The following is a 20467-nucleotide window of genomic DNA, read 5'->3' on the forward strand; positions in this document are numbered from 1 at the left end:
CATGAACAAGGTTATCATGCAGGAATGGAATCCATATCTGTATTTTCTTATTAGAGTAATTAAATTTATGATTCTCCTTCAACAAACTATTTTTCCCCCCAGGCAATGGGGGTTAAGTGACTTGCCCAGGGTCACACAGCTAGTAAGTGTCAAGTGTCTGAGGCCGGATTTGAACTCAGGTACTCGTGAATCCAGGGCCGGTGCTTTAACCACTGCATCATCTAGCTGCCCCCTCAACAAACTATTTTCTACAAATGCAACTAATGGACTCAAATTTTATTTCCTGTTCCAAATTTTTTCCCTCCTTTCAAATTCTCTCCTACCCTTTGAGAAGAAAAATACTATACCCATTATATAAAGTCATGAAATCATTTTCACATTAGTTATGCTGTAGGGAGGGGAAGAAAGCAAAAAGAAAAAATAATAAAGTGAAAGAAAATAAGCTTCAGTCTGCACCTAGTTCATCATTTCTCTCTCTGGAAGTGGATAGTGTTCTTTATCACGAGTCCTTTGGTACTGTCATGGATCATTTTATTGCTAAGAATAACTAAGTCATTAACAGTTGATCATTGGTCTGTATTCCTGTTGCTGTGTACAGTGTTCTCCTACAATGATTTTGCTTTTTTGCATCAGTTCATATAAGTCTTCCTAGGTTTTTTGGAAGCCATCTCCATAATTTCTTATAACATGATAGTATTTCATCACAATCATATACTGGCTTATTTAACCATTCCCAAATTGATGGGCATCCTTTTCAATATTCATTTCTTTGCCACCACAAAAAGAGATGTTATAAATATTTTTGTACATATGGGTTCTTTTCCTTTGATCTCTTTGTGGTACAGATCTAGTAGTAGTATTTTTGGGTCAAAGGGTATACACAGTTTTTTAGCTCTTTGGGCATAATGCTAAATTGTCCTTCAGAATAATTGGACCAGGTTGCAGCTCCACCAGCAGTGCATTAGTGTCCCTATTTTTCCATATCCCCTCCAGCATCTATAAGTTTTTTTTTCTGTTACATGTCATCTTTTTTTTTTTAAATAAAAGTATTTTATTATTTTCCAGTTACATGTAGAGATAGTTTTCAACATTTGTTCATATAAGATTTCCAATTTTTCTCCCTCCCTTCCCATCTCCCCTAGACAGCAGCTAATCTGATATAGGTTTTATGTATTATATATAATAACATTAAACATATTTCTGCATTAGTCATGTTATAAGAGAAGAATCAGAGCAAAAAGGAAAAACCTGAAAAAAGAAAAACAATAGCACCAAAACCAAAAGAAATAGTATGGTCCAATCAGCATCCATATTCCACAGTTTTTTTTTTTTTTCCCCTGGATTTGGAGAACCTTTTCCATCATGAGTCCTTTGGAACTTTCTTGTACCATTGGATTGGTGAGAAGAATCTAGTCTATCACAGTTGATCAACACATAATGTTGATGATACTATGTATAATGTTACATGTCATCTTTATTATTTATTTTGGGTGAGGCAATTGGGGTTAAGTGACTTGCTTACGGTCACACAGCTAGTAAGTGTCAAGTGTCTGAAGCTGGATTTGAACTTAGGTCCTCCTGATTCCAGGGCTGGTGCTCTAACCACTGCACCACCTAGCTGCCCCTACATGGCATCTTTTTGGTTTTGTTTTTGTTTTTTTTCCTTTTAGTGAGCCAATTGGGGTTCAGTGACTTGCCCAGGGTCACACAGCTAGTGAGTGTTGTGTCTGAGGCCGGATTTGAACTCAGGTCCTCCTGACTCCAGGGCCGGTGCTCTATCCATTGCGCCATCTAGCTGCCCCCCCCCCCCCAGCTACATATCATCTTGATGAATATGAGTTGGTACCTCAGAGTTGTTTTAATTTGCATTTCTCTTAATTTTTAGTGATTTAGAGTATTTTTTCATATGAATATTGATAGCTTTGATTTCTTCTGAAAACTGCCTATTCATATCCCTTGAACATTTATCAATTGAGGAACGGCCCTTATTTATATAAATTTGGCTCCATTACCTATACATTTGGTTTTATCTTTTTAATTTAATTTAATTTAATTTTTTTTGCGGGGCAATGAGGGTTAAGTGACTTGCCCAGGGTCACACAGCTAGTAAGTGTGAGGTCAGATTTGAATGTAGGTCCTCCTGAATCTAGGGTCAGTGCTTTATCCATTGTGCCACCTAGCTGCCCCCATTCCCTATACATTTGGGAAATGAAACTTTACTAGAGAAAATTGCTTCAATTAATTTCTCCAGTTTCTTTCCTCCTATATTTGGCTGTATTTCTTATTTTTATTTTTTTGGTACAAATGCTTTTTTTTTTTTTTTTTTTTTTTGCGGGGCAATGGGGGTTAAGTGACTTGCCCAGGGTCACACAGCTAGTAAGTGTCAAGTGTCTGAGGCCTGATTTGAACTCAGGTATTCCTGAATCCAGGGCCGGGGCTTTATCCACTGCGCTACCTAGCTGCCCCATGTACAAATGCTTTTTAATGTTGTAATCATCATTAGTCATTTTATCTCCTGTGATCTTTTCTATCTCTTGTTTAGTCATGAACTTTTTCTTCATAGATTTGACAGGTTTTTTTCCCCATGCTCTAATTTGCTTATGATATCACCCTTTATGTCTAAATCATGTATGCATTTTAATTTTATCTTGGTATTTAGTATGAGATGTTGATCTATTCTTAGTTTTTGCCAGTCTGCTTTTTACTTTTCCTGGTAATTTTTGTCAAGTAGTGAGTTATTGCCCCAGTAGTTTGGCTCTTTGGGTTTGTGAAACACTATGTTACTATATTTATTTACTAATATATATTATGTGCCTAATCTCTTTCCATTGGTCAACCCATTGCCATGTTTAAAAAAAAAATAAACAAAAAACTGCAAAACCAGAACAACCCTACATTAGTGTAGGGACTTCTAGGTTGGGAATCTTTCATTATAATTAACCACTCTCTAATTCAGTCCTTTATAGTTCTTTATTGTTATGTGACTTAACCATTATTACACAGACAATATGTGTCATAAGTGATAGTTGAACCTATGTCTCGCTGATTCTGGAGGCAATTCTATCCACTAGTGTATACTGCCTTTCATATGTAACCCTCAGAATTTACTTTTGTGATGGAAATTTAGAAAAAATTCACAAGATCTCATCATAAAACATACATTATGAAAAATTGATATATGTCCACAGAAAAGATGGGGTATATTATTCTCTAGGATAAAATTATTATAACCACACAGTATTGAGTTTTATTTTATTATTATTTGAATTTTTTAATTGTAGTCTTTGTGTATATCATTTCTCTATTTCTGTTTACTTTGAGTCTGTTTATAAAAATCATCCCATGTTTCTCTGAATTCCTTTGTTTATAGCTTAATATTTCATTTATGTGGTATATACCACAATTTGTTTTAGATATTCCTCATTATATTGGCACCCCCTTCATTCTCAGTACTTTGCTGACATAAAATTGCTGCTATAAATATTTTGATATATAATAGGTTATGATATGTATTCGGCCTTCTTGGAGAGGCATCGGTTCCTAGTAGTAGGATCCCTTATTGCAAGGGGTATGACTGGTTTGGACACTTTTATTTAGTAATTATTGGACTAATTCAACTGTATATTTGTGTTCCTGTCTTTCCATAGTTCTCACCAGACTTTTATTTAATGAATTACTAAAGTAACATTGTAATTAGGAGATTTCACTTACTTAGTGACTCCCATATATGGGATCCGATGGTAGCATTATATAATTTTATTAAATTTAAATAGTTCCCAAATCAATATAAGCAACATAAAACAATGTTTTACACTGTAATTGTGGGATGTTATGTGTATTTAGGAGTATCTGTGGTGTTTGCCTTTTGAGCACCTTTACATCTGGATTCTTTGCATCCCCTAAAGGACAGCTCAACTAGCCAGCGTTTTTCGCTGTGGTACTAGATATATGAGAAAAGATTTATTATCAGATCCCATGCCCTGTGTTTAATTTTTTCCTTTCTATTCTTAAGGCTTACTGTTTAAATTAAAGTGTTTGTCTTCAGTGAGGAGCATATCCCAAAAGTTTTTATTGAGTTGGTTATTCACTGGTCACAATTTTCATATCTCAATACCATACCAAGGAGCAGCAGTTAATTTCAATATGCACTGCTCATATTATAAGTCTCTAAGAATTAATTTCTTATGTTCTTTTAGAAAATACTTTTTTGGGACTTATTAAGTTTCATTATTGCTATTTTAGGAAATGATGCAGCAAAAACAACTTTTCAGCCAACAGTTAGATAAAAGAGCAAGAGAAGTTTACCAACTGGAGGAAGAACTCAAGAAAACTAAACATTGTTTAAAACAGAATCAGAATCTTGCAGAAGAAATGAAAGGTAACTTGAATAACTGTTTTAAGTATTTGGTTATCTAAGTTGTTGTTTTCACCAAGAGAAGACATAAATATTTGAATATTCTGGAAACGAAGAAAATTGTTAAAGTTTGCCTAGGATAATGTCCTTGTTTTTGGTTAAGAGTAGGGAAGAGAATGAGACTTTTAGTGTGCATTTTTACATATAATTTATTTGAACAATTTTGTGTTGTGATAGTTGGGTTATTTTAAATTAACTATCTCCAAATGGCTATATGTAGTTCTTAACAAAATGGTAAATAGCTTCCAAATAGAACTATATTGTCAGTAAATCACTTTCCCCATAATAATGTTTTTTATGTCTTAAGTGTGTTAGTTATACTAAGATTATTCATTTTATCATTCATTATAATTTTTTTTATGAAATTGGGAAAATAAAATCATTTCTATTTTGTTATTGATTTTCTTCTGTATCACTTCATGACATTTTTGTAACTGCACAAATCTTTCATTTCTCTCACAGTTAAGTTTGGAAATCCAGCTTTCCTGTAAATCATTCATTGGTTCGGTGCTAAGTTTAGAAGTTGAGATCTCCTGCTAATTGTTTTCTGTTCTTATGTCAAAGAAATCTGTTATCCTTGAAGGATGCAGGTGAATGCCACAGAGTCTGGTCTGTTATCCAAGGTAGTCTGGTCCACTGTTGCTAAACTGTCCTTGCAGGTGGACTCAAATAATGAACTTTCTTGGCATAAGGATGAAATGAGGGATTGCTTCTTGTCCCTCATTCCTAATTTCTAGTCAATCATATTGTTCATATTTGTGATGCTTCAAACTGTGTAACTTACATTGTACACCCCATCTACGGTGCTATAAACTTTGTAACCAATCAGACTGTTTTCCCCATCTTTGATGCTGTCTTCTATTCTGGATGCTTCTCCTTTTGTCTATAAAAGAAAGCTGTCACCCCCTCATTAGGGTTTGCTGGGGAGCTGAGAGACTCCTTTTATTGGTAATTGTTAACCTTAACCAATAAATTGAATGTGCTTAACTTTGTGCTTCAGTTTACATTAATTTCCATTATGACATTTCATTTCCCAAGTTCTCAATGACCATTTTTTTAGTTTTCTTTTTTGATTAATTTTTGCAGCCAAATAATATTCCCTTAATAACACCTGAATTTAGTTTATTTTTGTGTGTGTGTTTTTGCTGCATCTTATTTATATATAGTTATTTTTATTTGCTTATCCCATTTACTGATAAAGGGAACATAATTTTCTATGAGTTTCACAATACTTATCATTTAGAACTATTCTGAATTTAAATGATTTTATTACTTTTGGGGGGAGGGGCTGGGCAGTGAGGGTTAAGTGACTTGCCCAAGGTCACACAGCTGGTAATTATGTCAAGTGTCTGAGACTGGATTTGAACTTGCATCCTCCTGAATCCAGGGCTGGTGCTTTATCCACTGTGCCACCTAGATGCCCCCTTTATTACATCTTTTTTTTTTTTTTTAAAGTGAGGCAATTGGGGTTAAGTGACTTGCCCAGGGTCACACAGCTAGTGAGTGTTAAGTGTCTGAGGCCTGATTTGAACTCAGGTACTCCTGACTCCAGGGCCGGTGCTCTATCCACTGCGCCATCTAGCTGCCCCTTTATTACTTCTTAAAACAACTTTTTGTCTTCCCTGTTTTCAAAGCAACAGTTACTATAAATGTCAATGATTTCTTGTTTTCCTGATGGAAAACTAAATGTAAAAGAAACTCCTACAGATTGCTATTACTATTTCCAAAAATAGACTAAAGTGGTGTCTTACATCAAAGACCTTTTACCACTATTTTCTTATCTATAACATATAGGTGATTTCGGGCAGATAGAGGAGCTTCCCTCTCCTAGTCAGTTTGTATTTTTAGGTGTCATGTTAAGATTTGTTGTTGTTGAGCCATTTTTCAGTTGTGTCTGACTCATTATGACCCCATTTGGCATTTTCTTGACAAAGATACTGGAGTGGTTTGCCATTTCCTTCTCTGGCTCATTTTACACATGAGGAAACTGAGTCAAACAGTGTTAAATGACTTACCCAAAGTGTCTGGGGCCAGATTTGCATTTTTGGAGATGTCTTTCTGATTCCAGACCTGGTACTGTCCTCATGTTATATCATATGGTATATGTTTGAAATGGTTTTTGTTCTGAGTAGTTATAGGTGAGTCTAGCAGCTTCTTTCACAGAATGGTAAAGACAATATCAATGTTTCAAGTTATAAAAAAAAACACCCAAAAGATTTTGGAACAATATGTATTAGGATGTGGGATGATCCCTTCCTGGCTTTGCCTATGTTCTGAATTTGTTTCTTTGTCAGTGACTTATATAGTTCAATTTGCTGAAAAAGAAGAATGAGAATACTTTCAAGTACATTGAAAAGGAATGATTGCCACATGTGTATTTTATTGTTATTTTTTTGGTATTGTTTGAAAGAAGATTTACTAAATGATAGTTTCCCTCTTAAAGTATATAAATCCAAATAACAAGGAGTTCAAATTAGTCTAGAAAGGTAATTCACTGTAACGTGGCTTGTTATATAAATTTATTGTCTCATAGATTATAATTAAAAGTGTTATGTTTTTCAGATAAGAATTCCACTCAAGAGGAAGCTTTAAAACTTCTTCAAGAAAAAATAAATCAACAGGAAAAATCTGTGAACTTAGAGAAACTGAAGCTTGCAGTGGCTGATCTAGAAAAGCAACGGGATTGTTCTCAAGATCTGCTAAAAAAAAGGGAACATCATATTGAACAGCTAAATGATAAATTAAGTCGAACAGAGAGAGAGTCACAGGGGTTACTAAGTACCTTGGGATTAAAGGAGAAGGAATGTGAAGAACTTAAAAAAGAGATAATTCTATTTTCTCAGTGGAAAAATGAGAAAGAAGAACTTTTGAATCAGCATTTGTTAGAAAAGGAAGGTTTGCAAAGCAAAATTAATGATTTAGAAATATGTCTGAGGACTCAGCAGATGAAAAATCATGATACCAATGAAAGTTTCAAAATAATGGAAACTGAAAAAGAAAACTTAGGCTTGGAGGTTAGAAACCTTCAGAATGCAATAGAAGGAAAAAATGTAGAATTAGAAGCACAGAAAAAAGCCTATGATGAGCTCCAGCGAAAAGCTGAATGCTCAGATCAGAAATATAAAAAGGAAATAGAAAATCTCTCTCTAAAAATAGTTCAGGTAACTGGGGAAGTTGAACATCTTAAACAAAAACTACAGTTAATGTCTAATGAAATGCTGGGGAAAGATCAGCGTTATGAAGAATTGTATATACAATATGAAAAGGTCAATAGTCTAGTAAAATCTAAAAATATTTCTCAAATGATAAGTGATGATCACTGTGGGGACCTTTTCATTTTAGAACAGCCAGTATTGAACAATTCTTTTAAAAATATACATGAAATTCAAGGAAGTTTGTCTTTAGAAGGGGGAGATCAGGAAATTAAATTGCATTTAGAAGACCAGAATGTACATAGTGCACCTATACCACAACATAAAGTTTCTTCATTTGAGCTTTCAGTAGAGTCTCAAAAGCAGAGGAACTCAGACTTACAAAAACATTGTGAAGGTTTGGGGCAAATCAAAGTTGAAATAGAAGAAAATCTGATTAAAGCAGAACACATGCATGAAAATATTGTGGATAAAAAGTTTCAAATGTTGAGTGAACAATTGGAATCTAGACAAGCAGAGATTGAAGATTTAAAAACCAGTAACCAATTACTTGAAGAGTCAGTAAAGCAATTACAGTTGCTGTCTGAAACCCTGAGTTCTGAGAAAAAGGAAATTAATTCAATTCTCTTTCAAAACCAGAAAGAAATTGAAGAACTGACCCAAGAAAATAGGAGTCTCAAGGAAATTAATGCAGTTTTGAACACAGAAAAACTGGACTTAATACAAAAAAATGTCAATTTTTCGAACTGCTTAATTGAAAGAGAGAAAAATATTTCAGAGTTATGTGTTAGAAACAAAGAGGAAGAGCTTCTTTTAGTAAAGAGATGTGAAGAAGCTCAAAAGGGACTTGAACATCTTAAAGAAAAATACAAATTAATGGAGGAAAAGAACACTGAATTGGAATGTATTTTAAATGAACGTACTGCTAGTCTTTGTGAAAGCAGAAATGAATTAAAAGATATGGAAGGAGCTTTTGCAATTGAGCGTGAAAATTACTTAGGGAAGCTAGCCCTAGCGGAGGAAAAAAATGAGAAATTAATTCTTAAGATGGAGACAATACAGTGTGGACTGAGAGCTGAGATTGCAGCTATTCAAAATAGTTCAAAGATTGAAACTGATGGCTTAAGACAAGAAATTTCAAATTTCAGTTTTGAACAAAGCAAAATGCAAGAACGCTATCATGTCTTGCTTCAAGAAAATGATCGACTGATGAAATTAGTTAAGGCAAAAGATGTTCAAAAGACTGAATTGGTTCTTGCTGATAGCCCAGCTTCTAAACAAATCAGTGAGTCTGTAAATGAAAATGGGAATGGATTAGATAATTTTAAGAAGATTCAAGTTGAAATGTTTCATAAAAATCTTGCAGCTAAAGACAGTTCTTTAAATTCTTATAATGCAGAAGTGTTGCAGCTTGAGGAAGTCATTGAACATATGGAACTAAGACTTAAAGAAAGTGAAAAGGAAAAAGAGGTCTTACAGCAAGAATTAGAAATGCTTAGAAAAGAGTTAGAAACTAGGGATTCAAAGGTAATGGACACTAAGCAATATGATCAGTCTTTTGAAACTAACAGTTATGAGGGCTGTAAAAGAGAAATGGATGAAAAGTATGTTTCAGTTCTACATGAACTATCAACAAGCCAAAATGATAATGCACAACTGATGACTTCACTGCAGACAGCAGTAAATAAGCTAAATGAGTTAGAGAAAATGTGTGAGTTTCTACAAATTGAAAAGTTAGAACTAACATCTGAACTGAATGATTCAAAATCAGAATGTATCTTAGCAACTACCAAAATGGCAGAAAAAGTAGAGAAACTAGTAAATGAAGTTAAGATACTAAATAGTGAAAATAGTGACCTTTCTGTTGATTTTATTGAAGAGAATCGTAAAGATGAATTTGGGGAACAATGTAATGAATCGAAATCTATTTGTTTAAAACTTCCAGAGGACAGTATTGAAGATGGTGGTGACTATGAACATTTCAAATTGTCAAACAAAGAAGTTCAAATGCATTTTGTTGAATTACAGGAAAAATTTTCATCTTTACAAGTTGAGCACAAAATTTTACATGAACAGCACTGCTACATGAGCTCCAAGTTGTCAGAATTACGTTCTTATACTGACACACTAAAGGCTGAAAATTCTGTATTGTCATTGAATCTTAAAAACCTACAAACTGATTTGATGAAGCAGTGCACTCCTGATAAAGAATTTTCACTAGAGGAGGGTGAGTCTTTATCATCCTCTTGTATGAATGAAACCCTCCATCTTAAAAGTTTTGCAGATTCTTCTTTTTACAAAGACTTATTTGAAGAAAGAAGAGAAATAGCTTCTTTGAACAGTTTAGAAGAGAGTATTTTAGACAATCGGTCCAGTGCTAATATAGATGAACCTCCTTGTAGCAGTCCTGTTGTAGAATGCATGACTAAGAAAATTGCTAGGTCTGATCCCAGTTTGAATATTGAGGAACTTGAGATCCTTTGTCAAACTTATCAGATGTCACTCAAGAATCTTGAAGACAAATATCAAAGTCAGGAGATAATGAAAGATAAAGAGATTCAAGAGCTTAAAGAACTCATAGGTTCTGAAAGGAAAGAGCTAGAATCCCTGAGAGAGCAGTATCTATCAGAAAATGAACTGTGGCAACAGAAGCTGGCAAGTGTGACTGTGGAAATGGAGTCAAAGTTGGCAGCAGAAAAGAAACAGACTGAGTCTTTGTCACTTCAGCTTGAAGTAGCAAGACTTCAACTTCAAGGTCTTGATTTAAGTTCCCGTTCATTCCTTATTGCTGAAGGTGAAGATGTAAGTATGTTCAACATGCTTATTTTCCCCTACGATATCTATTACTGTTTAAAGGAAAAAAATGTTATAATGTTTGAATATGAACTTGAAGCAATGAATACATGTTATTTACCACTCATGAGGTAGTGATTGTATAGACATATCCTGCTTAATAATTGTTTCCATGATGATAAGATTTTAAGTAAACCAAATTATTTGGGGCTTAAAGGAGTTAATTCTTTTGGGGATCATTTGCTAGATCACATGAATGTTGATCATTTAATGTGTCTTCTAGATGGCTAGTTGAACATTAAGGGTTTCACCCCCCCCCCAATATTTTCTGTGAATTTGTTTAAATACTAGTGACATAATTGCTAAATGATGTTGGTTAACAATGTCAGCAAGTATGTATTTGATAGCAATTTGGCATGAAAGTTATGTGACAGAGCTGATCTCTCCTGTGACTTTTCAGTAAGAATGTTATATTTTAGAATTAAAATAATTAAAAAAGAATTCTTTATAATCAGCACATGTGTTTGGAAACTTTTGGCCGGGTAGTTTACAATGACATACTTCGTTTGGTTCTACCTCTTTAAAACATATCTTTGCTTCATTAAGCAATTATTTTTTCAGATATTTTAATTTTTAGATTTTAAACATTCATTTTTGTTTCAAATAACTGAAATCTTTTAAAAAACTGAGCTAAATTAAGATCTACCATTTGAAAGATTAGTAGGTTGGAATTTATCTGCCATTTTTTTGACAGGAAAAAGGAAGTTATATATTTCTACTATTAATGTTTCAAACCTCCTGCCCCAATTGTCTAATATAGATAGGTTACAATTATCTACCTTACGCTAAAAATGAACATTTAAAGAGATTACTTTGACACTCCTAAGGGAGAGTTGAGGACCAGTTTGGGAGGTGAGTAGGATGAAAGTTGCATTTTAACTTTCCTTATTGTGGAAAAATATATCTAGAAATTAATTTCTAGCCTACTTATACATTTCTTTGTGAAAAATAACAAGAAAGCATATTATTTTTCTGTAATTACAGGCAGTTAAGAAAGACCAAGAAAACAGTGTCTCAGCTAATTTGGAAGAACATGTTTCATCCATTGAATCCATTGGTGAAAATATAATTAAGAGTGACAGACTACACACTTCTGAGCAAAATGTTCAACAGAACTTAAATTTGGAGTGTGAGCAAATAGCTGCGATTGATGGTGTCTCTTCTGCAGCAGTATATTCTAAGGAACTGAACTTAGAAAATGAAACTAGAAATTTATCAGATAAAACCATAAACAATTCAGGATACATTCATGAATTATCATTTTCTAGTAATGATACTTTGGCGGCTATGGATTTCCTGGAGAATCAGGTACTCATTCAGAATCTACAAATGCAGGTGAAAGAGTCTTCAAATGAAAACTTGAAGTTACTATGTGGCCTAGAGGAAAGTAATAAAAAAGTTGATAGATTGCTCGGTGAAAACAAACAATTAGACTGTGAGCTGGATTTACGAAAGGCTGAATTAACTGCTAAGGTACGCATGTATTCAGAATTAGAAAAAGTAGTTCAGGAACTTCAAAAAGAAAAATCAGATATGAGTGAAAAACTGGAATCTCTCTCTTATGATAATCAGCAATTACTTCAGAGAGTAACATCTTTGGAAAACTTAAATTCTGCTTCAGAAATGTGTGCAGGTATATTTGCAGACAATATAGATGTTGAAGATAACATAGCAATGGTGAATAAAGACTGGAAAGAAAAATTTCTTGAAATTGAAAATGAATTGAAGAGGGTAAAATCTGAAAAGACTAACATTGAGAGTCATGCTTTCTCCATTGAAGCCGACTTGGAAGGTCTTCAAACAAAGAATCTTTGCTTAGAAAAAGATAATGATAATAAACAGAAGTTGGTGTCCAATCTTGAAGAACAACTTTCTCTGGTCATATCTGAGAGAAACCACCTTAGTGGAGAACTAGACACTCATTTAAGGGCAAAAATGCAACTAGAAGAAATATGTGAAAAATTGAAGGGAAAAATTGAAGTGTTTGAGTCAAATCAAAGGGAATCCTTGCAACATATAGAAATAATGGAGTCTGAGGTAAGAGACAAAACGCAACTCCTTCAGACTCTGTCATCTGATGTCAACCAACTATTAAAAGAAAAAGATCATCTCCAAGAACATATTCAGAGTTTAGAGAACAATTCGCAGATGCTTAGTTTGGAAAAAGATGACTTGAAAAATGAAATTGGTCAATTAACCAATGAGAAAGAGCTTCTTATGAGAGAAACAGAAAACCTGAAAGCCAAGTTGAATGAATCAGAAGCAGAAAATGTAAACCTTTCTAAGGTGTTAGAGAGTTCTCTAATTGAGAAAGGTGAGATTGTAGCAAGATTGAATTCAACAGAAGAAGAAGTACATCAGCTGAGAAGTGGCATAGAAAAACTAAAAGTTCGCATAGAGGCTGATGAAAGGAAAAAACATCATGTTTTAGAAAAGCTTAAGGAAAGTGAACGTAAAGCTGACTCATTTAAGGACAAAATTGAATCACTTGAAAGAGAGTTGCAGATGTCAGAAGAAAATCAAGAAGCAGTGATTCTTGATGCTGAGAATGCAAAGTCTGAATTAGAAACACTGAAAACACAAATAGAAGAGTTAACCAAAGGCCTAAAATGTTCAGAATTGGAATTATTTGCTTTAAGGACAGAAAAAGAAAGTATATTGAAGGAGTTACAAGAAAAGCAAGGTCAGGTGTCTCAATTGGAACAGTTGGCCCAAAGCTTAAAATTTGTTGAAACTGAAGTTTTTTCTTTAAGATCAGAAAAAGAGAACATGATGAAAGAAATACAAGGAAATAAATGTCAAGTGTTTGAATTAGAAAAGTTGACTCAAACTTTGAATTGTTTAAAATCAGAACTTGATGCTTTAAAGTCAGAAAAAGAAACCATTTTGAAAGAACTACAAGAAAAGGAAAACCGAGTGTCTGAATTAGAAGAATTGATCCAAAACTTTGGATATGGAGAACCTGGAGTTGTAACTTTATTTTCAGACAAAGAAAACATGTTAAAAAACCTTCAAGGAACTCAGAGTCAAGCTTCTGAATTAGAAAAGCGGACTGAAACCCCCATATGTTTAGAATCAGAACTTGTCACCTTAATGTCAGAAAAAGAAAATATGCTGAATGAACTACAAGAAAAGCAAGGTAGAGTAACTGAATTAGAGGCATTGAACCAATCGCTAAAACATTTGGAAACAGAGCTTATTGCCGTAAAGTCAGAAAAAGAAAATTTATCAAAAGAACTGCTACAAGAAAAGCAAACTAAAGTGCTTGAATTAGAAGAGTTAACTAAAAATCTAAAATTTATGGAAACAGAAATTTTTGCCTTGAGGTCTGAAAAAGAAAATATGTTGAAAGAACTACATGAAAATCAAAGTCGAGTGTCTGAATTAGAAAAGTTGACTCAAAACTTAAAGTATATGGAGAGTAATGTTTCCTTAGGCACAGAAAGAGAAAATATATCTATTGAACTACAAGAAAATCATGATCACCAATTAGAGGAGTTGACCAGAAACCTAAAGTCTTTGGAGAAGGAGGTTGTTGTTTTAAGGGAGGAAAAAGAAAACATGTCTAAAAACCAGAGAGAAAATCAGGTGTCTGAATTAGAAGAATTGATTCAAACCATAAAATATTTAGAATCTGAACTTGTGGCTTCAAGAGCAGAAAAAGAATCCATATCAAATAAACTACTAAAAGAAAAGCAGTGTTGGGTATCTGAATTAGAAGAGCTGACCCAGTCTCTAAAGTGTTTGGAAATTGAAGTTGCTTCTTTAAGGTCAGAAAAAGAAAACATATCGAAGGAATTGCACAAAAAGCAGAGTCAAATGTCTGAATTAGAAGAATTGATTGAAACCTTAAGATGTATAGAAACTGAAGTTGTTTCCTTACGATCAGAAAAAGAGATTGTATTGAAAGAACTTCAAGAAAATCAAGATCAAGTATATGAACTAAAAGAATTGATTGAAGGCTTAAAATGTGTAGAAATAGAAGTGGTTGCCTTAAGGTCAGAAAAAGAAAATATATTGAAAAAATTAAAAGGAAAGCAAGATCAAGTTTGCCAGTTAGAAGAGTCGATTAACACCCTAAAAACAGAACTTTTTTTCTTGAGATCAGAAAAAGAGAATACTTTGAGAGAATTACAAGAAAATCATTATCAGATCTTTGAGTTAGGAGAATTAGTCCAAATGCTAAAATGCTTAGATTCAGAACTTAGCACTATAAGGTTAGAAAAAGAAAATGTTTTGAAAGACTTAAAAGAAAGACAAGATCGAGTATCTGAATTAGAAGAGCTGATCATAAGCTTAAAATGTTTGGAAAATGAAGTTGTTTCCTTGAGGTCGGAAAAAGAAAGCATATCAAAGGAGTTACAGGAAAAGCAGAGTCAAGTGTCTGAATTAGAAGAGTTGACCAAAAGTCTAAAGTGCTTGGAATCTGAAACTGCTTCTTTAAAATCAGAAAAAGACAGTATGTTGAAGGAACTGCAAGAAAAACAGGATCAAATTTGTGAATTAGAAGAGATGAACATAAGTCTAAAATGCTTGGAGACTGAAGTTGTTTCCTTAAGGTTGGCGAATGAAAACAGGTTGAAGGAGTTAGAAGAAAAGCAGAGTCAAGTGTCTGAATTAGAAGAGCTGACCAAAAGTCTAAAGTGCTTGGAATCTGAAGTTGCTTCTCTGACATCAGAAAAAGAAAATCTGTTGAAGCAGCTGTGTGAATTAGAAGAGTTGACTAAAAACCTAAAATGTCTGGAAAATGAAATTGTTTCCTTATCATCAGAAAAAGAAAACATTTTGAAAGAACTACAAGAAAAGCAGGGTCAAGTGTCTGACTTAGAAGAGTTGACCAAGAGTCTAAAGTCTTTGGAACCTGAAGTTGCTTCTTTAAGGACAGAAAAAGAAAATATACTGAAGGAGCTGCAAGAAAAACAAGTTCACATTTGTGAATTAGAAGCAATGACCGTAAACCTGAAATGTTTGGAGACTGAAGTTTCTTCTTTAAGGTCAGAAAAAGAAACCATGTCTCAGGAGTTGCAAGAAAAGCAGGGTCAAATTTGTGAATTAGAAGAGATGAACATAAGCCTGAAATGTTTGGAGACTGAAGTTGTTTCCTTAAGGTTAGCAAAAGAAAACATGTTGAAGGAGTTAGAAGAAAAGCAGAGTCAAGTGTCTGAATTAGAAGAGCTGACCAAAAGTCTAAAGTGCTTGGAATCTGAAGTTGCTTCTCTGACATCAGAAAAAGAAAATCTGTTGAAGCAGCTGTGTGAATTAGAAGAGTTGACTAAAAACCTAAAATGTCTGGAAAATGAAATTGATTCCTTATCATCAGAAAAAGAAAACATTTTGAAAGAACTACAAGAAAAGCAGGGTCAAGTGTCTGACTTAGAAGAGTTGACCAAGAGTCTAAAGTCTTTGGAACCTGAAGTTGCTTCTTTAAGGACAGAAAAAGAAAATATATTGAAGGAGCTGCAAGAAAAACAAGTTCACATTTGTGAATTAGAAGCAATGACCGTAAACCTGAAATGTTTGGAGACTGAAGTTTCTTCTTTAAGGTCAGAAAAAGAAACCATGTCTCAGGAGTTGCAAGAAAAGCAGGGTCAAATTTGTGAATTAGAAGAGATGAACATAAGCCTGAAATGTTTGGAGACTGAAGTTGTTTCCTTAAGGTTAGCAAAAGAAAACATGTTGAAGGAGTTAGAAGAAAAGCAGAGTCAAGTGTCTGAATTAGAAGAGCTGACCAAAAGTCTAAAGTGCTTGGAATCTGAAGTTGCTTCTCTGACATCAGAAAAAGAAAATCTGTTGAAGCAGCTGTGTGAATTAGAAGAGTTGACTAAAAACCTAAAATGTCTGGAAAATGAAATTGATTCCTTATCATCAGAAAAAGAAAACATTTTGAAAGAACTACAAGAAAAGCAGGGTCAAGTGTCTGACTTAGAAGAGTTGACCAAGAGTCTAAAGTCTTTGGAACCTGAAGTTGCTTCTTTAAGGACAGAAAAAGAAAATATATTGAAGGAGCTGCAAGAAAAACAAGTTCACATTTGTGAATTAGAAGAGATGACCATAAACCTTAAATGTTTGGAAGCTGAAATTGCTTCTTTAAGGTCAGAAAAAGAAAACATGTCAAAGGAGCTGGAAGAAAAGCAGGGTCAAATGAAAGAACTAGAAATGTTAAATGCTTCATGTGAAAGCCTATTAGAAGAAAAAGAAGAGGAAAAGAGAAAACTTAAAGAAGAATCCAACCATACAATAGAGTTGCTTCAAAAACAGTTGAATGATCTAAGTAAGAAAATAGAATCCTTACATGAAGAACACAGTATATGTAAGGTCAATGAACAGGATCTAAATTATCAAGTGGATTGTCTAAAGAATGAGAAAGTTCATTTGATGCAGCAGCTTGAAGAGAACAAAACTGATAATGCTGTGCTGAAATCTTCTATGAATGACCTTATTCAAGAAATGGGAAGCAACAAACAAAAGTTAGAGAAAGTGATGGAAGAAAACAGAATGCTGCAAAAACAAGTTGAAGACCTCAGAAAGCTCTCCTCTATGCTGACCCAGATGGAGGCAAAGCAGCAGCTCTGGGAGAAAGAAAAATTGCAGCTGGAAAATCTTACAGTGGAATTACAACAGAAGATCCAAGAACTATCCAAGAATGAAACTTTGTATGACAGTTTAGAAGCTCTGCAAAGTTCTTATGCGAATCTGGAGAATGAACTTGAGTTGACAAAGAAGGAAAACTCATCTCTTCTTGAAAAGGTAAATTATGAAAAAGAAAATTATGCTATTTACCTCTTTGTAGATATCATATTTCTTAAGATTTTTTTTGAGCAACAAAGTACTTTGAAAATCTTTAGATACTTTAGAGATATTGCTATTATTATTATAAGTAATGGAAAAATAATCCTGGAATTTCCAAGGTGCAAACTTCTACCAATACAAGTGGTAACCCTTTTTGCAACTTCTAGTCTTAGAGAATTTCAGGGTTCCTGAAACGTTAAGTGACTTCCTCAGGTTCATAGAGTTAGTATATGTCAGAGGTAAGACTTGAATGTTAGTCATCTGACTGCCTTGCCATCTGTCTACTATTTTGCTGTCTCTTGTTCATAATAAAGCTCATCATGATAATGTGGTCCATATTTATATGTTTTCAAAGTATGAGGGGCTGTAGATATGAGTAATATCTACTTTATTGATGTCTACCCAGAACTATGGTAAAATGTAAATTAACTAGAACACTTGATGTGTTATATTGCTTTTTTAGAGAGAGAAGTTATGACAACTAGTATCAGATAAATGTTTTTTTTCCTTTTTCTTTTTTAAGTGAGGCAATTGGGGTTAAGTGACTTGCCCAAGGTCACACAGCTAGTAAGTGTTAAGTGTCTGAGGCCTGATTTGAACTCAGGTACTCCTGACTCCAGGGCCGGTGCTCTATCCACTGCCATCTAGCTGCCCCCAGATAAATGTTTTTATATTAGAATGGTTTTCCCCAGTCAATTATCAGTTTTGCTTTCGCAAAATTTTGTAGTAGAAATTGAAATTCAGAATGAGGACCTTGGGTTCATCATGATCCTTAATCATGTAAGAAACATTATATTTTTATTACTCAAGCAAGAAAGGAGGTTGGTTATATTTATATAGGGCTTTATTTCCAGCTTATTTCAGTGTCCCCTTCATGCTTTCTGTGTTTTAGCCAGACTGAACTGTTTCCAGATGCATTCCTATTTGTATCTATCCTTGCATTCATTCAGGCTGTCTTTGTTCCTAGAACAGCTTTCTTCTGTATTTTTACCTGTTTACCACCCTCATAAAACTTTTGTCAATGTGACCTTACCCTCTCAATTCCTATACACACCTCTTTCCTGGAGGCAACTGGTGGTAGAATGGGTAGAGTCCTGAGACTAGAGTCAGGAAGACCTGAGATGAAATTTAGCCTTAGGTGTTACAGGTTATTTGACATTGGGCAAAGTCATCTAACCTCCCTTTGCATCAGTGTCCTGAACTGTAAAATGAAAAGAATAATATCTGCCTCGTAAGGATCAAATGAAATAATAATTGTAAAATACTGGTTAAAAAACAAAAACCTCTCACATAGTAGGAGCTTTATAAATATATTCTTTTTCTTCCCTTCCCCCTTGTTGGAAGTGTTTTTTTATTTTATTTATTTGGGGGGGGGACAATGGGGTTAAGTGACTTGCCCAGGGTCACATAGCTAGTATCAAGTGTCTGAGGCCAGATTTGAACTCGGGTCCTCCTGACTCCAGGGCTGGTGCTTTATCCACTGTGCCACCTAGCTGCCCCCTATCTCCTGTGGGATTTAGAGCACTACCAACCTGTTGAGAAAGATATTGCAGGGAAGCTCTACCATGAGGAGAAAGCATGTGACTTTAGTGTCCGGAAGTTGCCGCCTGTTAATTGTCAAAGTTACCGGCCAATTAGCTTGGAGCTGTGTGTGTGTGGATGGCCCTGTTTCCTGTTTCACAAGAAGTTCTGGGGGAAGCCACTGAGAAGTGGTCCTTTTCAGTTTCTGACTTGGCCTTGGTGGTAGAGGCGGCAGGGGCAGGCAGAATAGGGATACTTTATCCATGTGTTTCTCTTTACTAACCCCTAATATGCTTTAATAAATACTTAATGCCCAACGATTGTTGCTATACATTTTCTAATTTAAGGCGACCACTCATTAGATTTTAGACATCATAGCTAGAATTTTAGGCCCTTATACTCCTTATATTTTTAATAGCATTTTTACTTTTAATCTTCCCTTAATTTTTTTACATTCTTCTTTACAACCTACTTTCTTATGTAAATGTTTCTTCAACTTGTAAAAAAATCGTAAAGTCCTTCAAAACAAGGCTGTATTGTTTTTCATCTTTATATTACCAGTGGCTAGCACAGTGCCGTGAGTGCACAGTAGACACATAATAGGTTTTCCCCCTTTAATAGTAAGGGTTAAAACACAGAATGGTAAATCAGAAAAGTCACTACTGCAGAATACTTTTATTTCTTAAAGCACTTTGAGGCTTTTCTATACTGTTAGCAGGAGATAGTTGTAACTTTAGAGAGGATTAAGCTCTTTCATCTTAAAACTAAGTATGCACAAAAGTAGGGCTTTAACAGGGTCTAGTGAGGATACTTCTTTTAAATCAGCACATAATTGGGATTAGCAGTGAATTTAGAGTTGAACAAATCCAAGAAGCTGTTTCATACAGTGTTTTTTTATATGCTTTTCATGAGTATTGCTTAGGCTTAATTCATGATGGTATGTTTGTGAAGGATTTGAAGACTTAGTAGTATCCTTTGACATGTTTTTTCCATGTTGTTTACTGTTAAATCTTCACTGAGAAGGAAAGACTGCTTTAGTGGGTTTTGAAAATTATTAGAATGGGGGCGGCTAGGTGACACAGTGGATAAAGCACCGGCCCTGGATTCAGGAGGACCTGAGGTTCAAATCCAGCTTCAGACACTTGACACTTACTAGCTGTGTGACCCTGGGCAAGTCACTTAACCCCCATTGCCCCACAAAAAAAAATTAAAAAAAAAAAAGACAATTATTAGAATGGTTTAATGAGGTGAGAATTTATAAATTTACATTGTATTTTGAAGGATAAAGTAATTATCCAGCATATGTTGTAGAGAAGTAGTTAATTTGGTTAAAAATCCACGTACCATTTATGTAATATTTAGGAGATAAATACAAAATTCTATTTCAGATAAATAAAGTGACAGAAAATGAAGTTCTGCTAAAGAAGGAAATGAATGACATGATGCAAAAGATGACCACGTTGCAAGAAGAATATGCTGGAGAGAAGAACAGGTTTACTGATTACATAAAAATTAGAGAAGCAGAAGCAGAGAAGAGTAAAGTAAGTTAGTCTCTGATATATACTCACTGACTACATTTAAATAATTTCAAATTGATCAAGCCTTCTCTGTTATTTAGGAGGCCTTTCATGACCTACAAAATATCTTTAAAACGTTTGCTTTCAACCCAATCCATCTGTTGATCAGACTTCTTTACCTCATTTTTAAGCTGGAGATAATGGTATCTGTCAGATCTGCT

The 20467-nt window shown here is 34.3% G+C and overlaps 1 protein-coding gene across 2 annotated transcripts in view; it reads left to right on the forward strand.

Annotated features, from left to right (window-relative positions):
- Positions 1-20467, forward strand: part of CENPF (centromere protein F) — an 80848-nt gene that overhangs the window by 41615 nt on the left and 18766 nt on the right. For both annotated transcript variants that reach the window (XM_044004265.1, XM_044004266.1), the window contains 4 exons: positions 4243-4378; positions 6977-10368; positions 11404-17166; positions 20118-20270. In XM_044004265.1, coding sequence (XP_043860200.1) covers positions 4243-4378; positions 6977-10368; positions 11404-17166; positions 20118-20270 — 9444 coding nt within the window. The remainder of the gene's footprint in view (positions 1-4242; positions 4379-6976; positions 10369-11403; positions 17167-20117; positions 20271-20467) is intronic.

The sequence above is a fragment of the Dromiciops gliroides genome, chromosome 4 (genome assembly GCF_019393635.1).
Source record: "Dromiciops gliroides isolate mDroGli1 chromosome 4, mDroGli1.pri, whole genome shotgun sequence".
Lineage (NCBI taxonomy): Eukaryota > Metazoa > Chordata > Mammalia > Microbiotheria > Microbiotheriidae > Dromiciops > Dromiciops gliroides.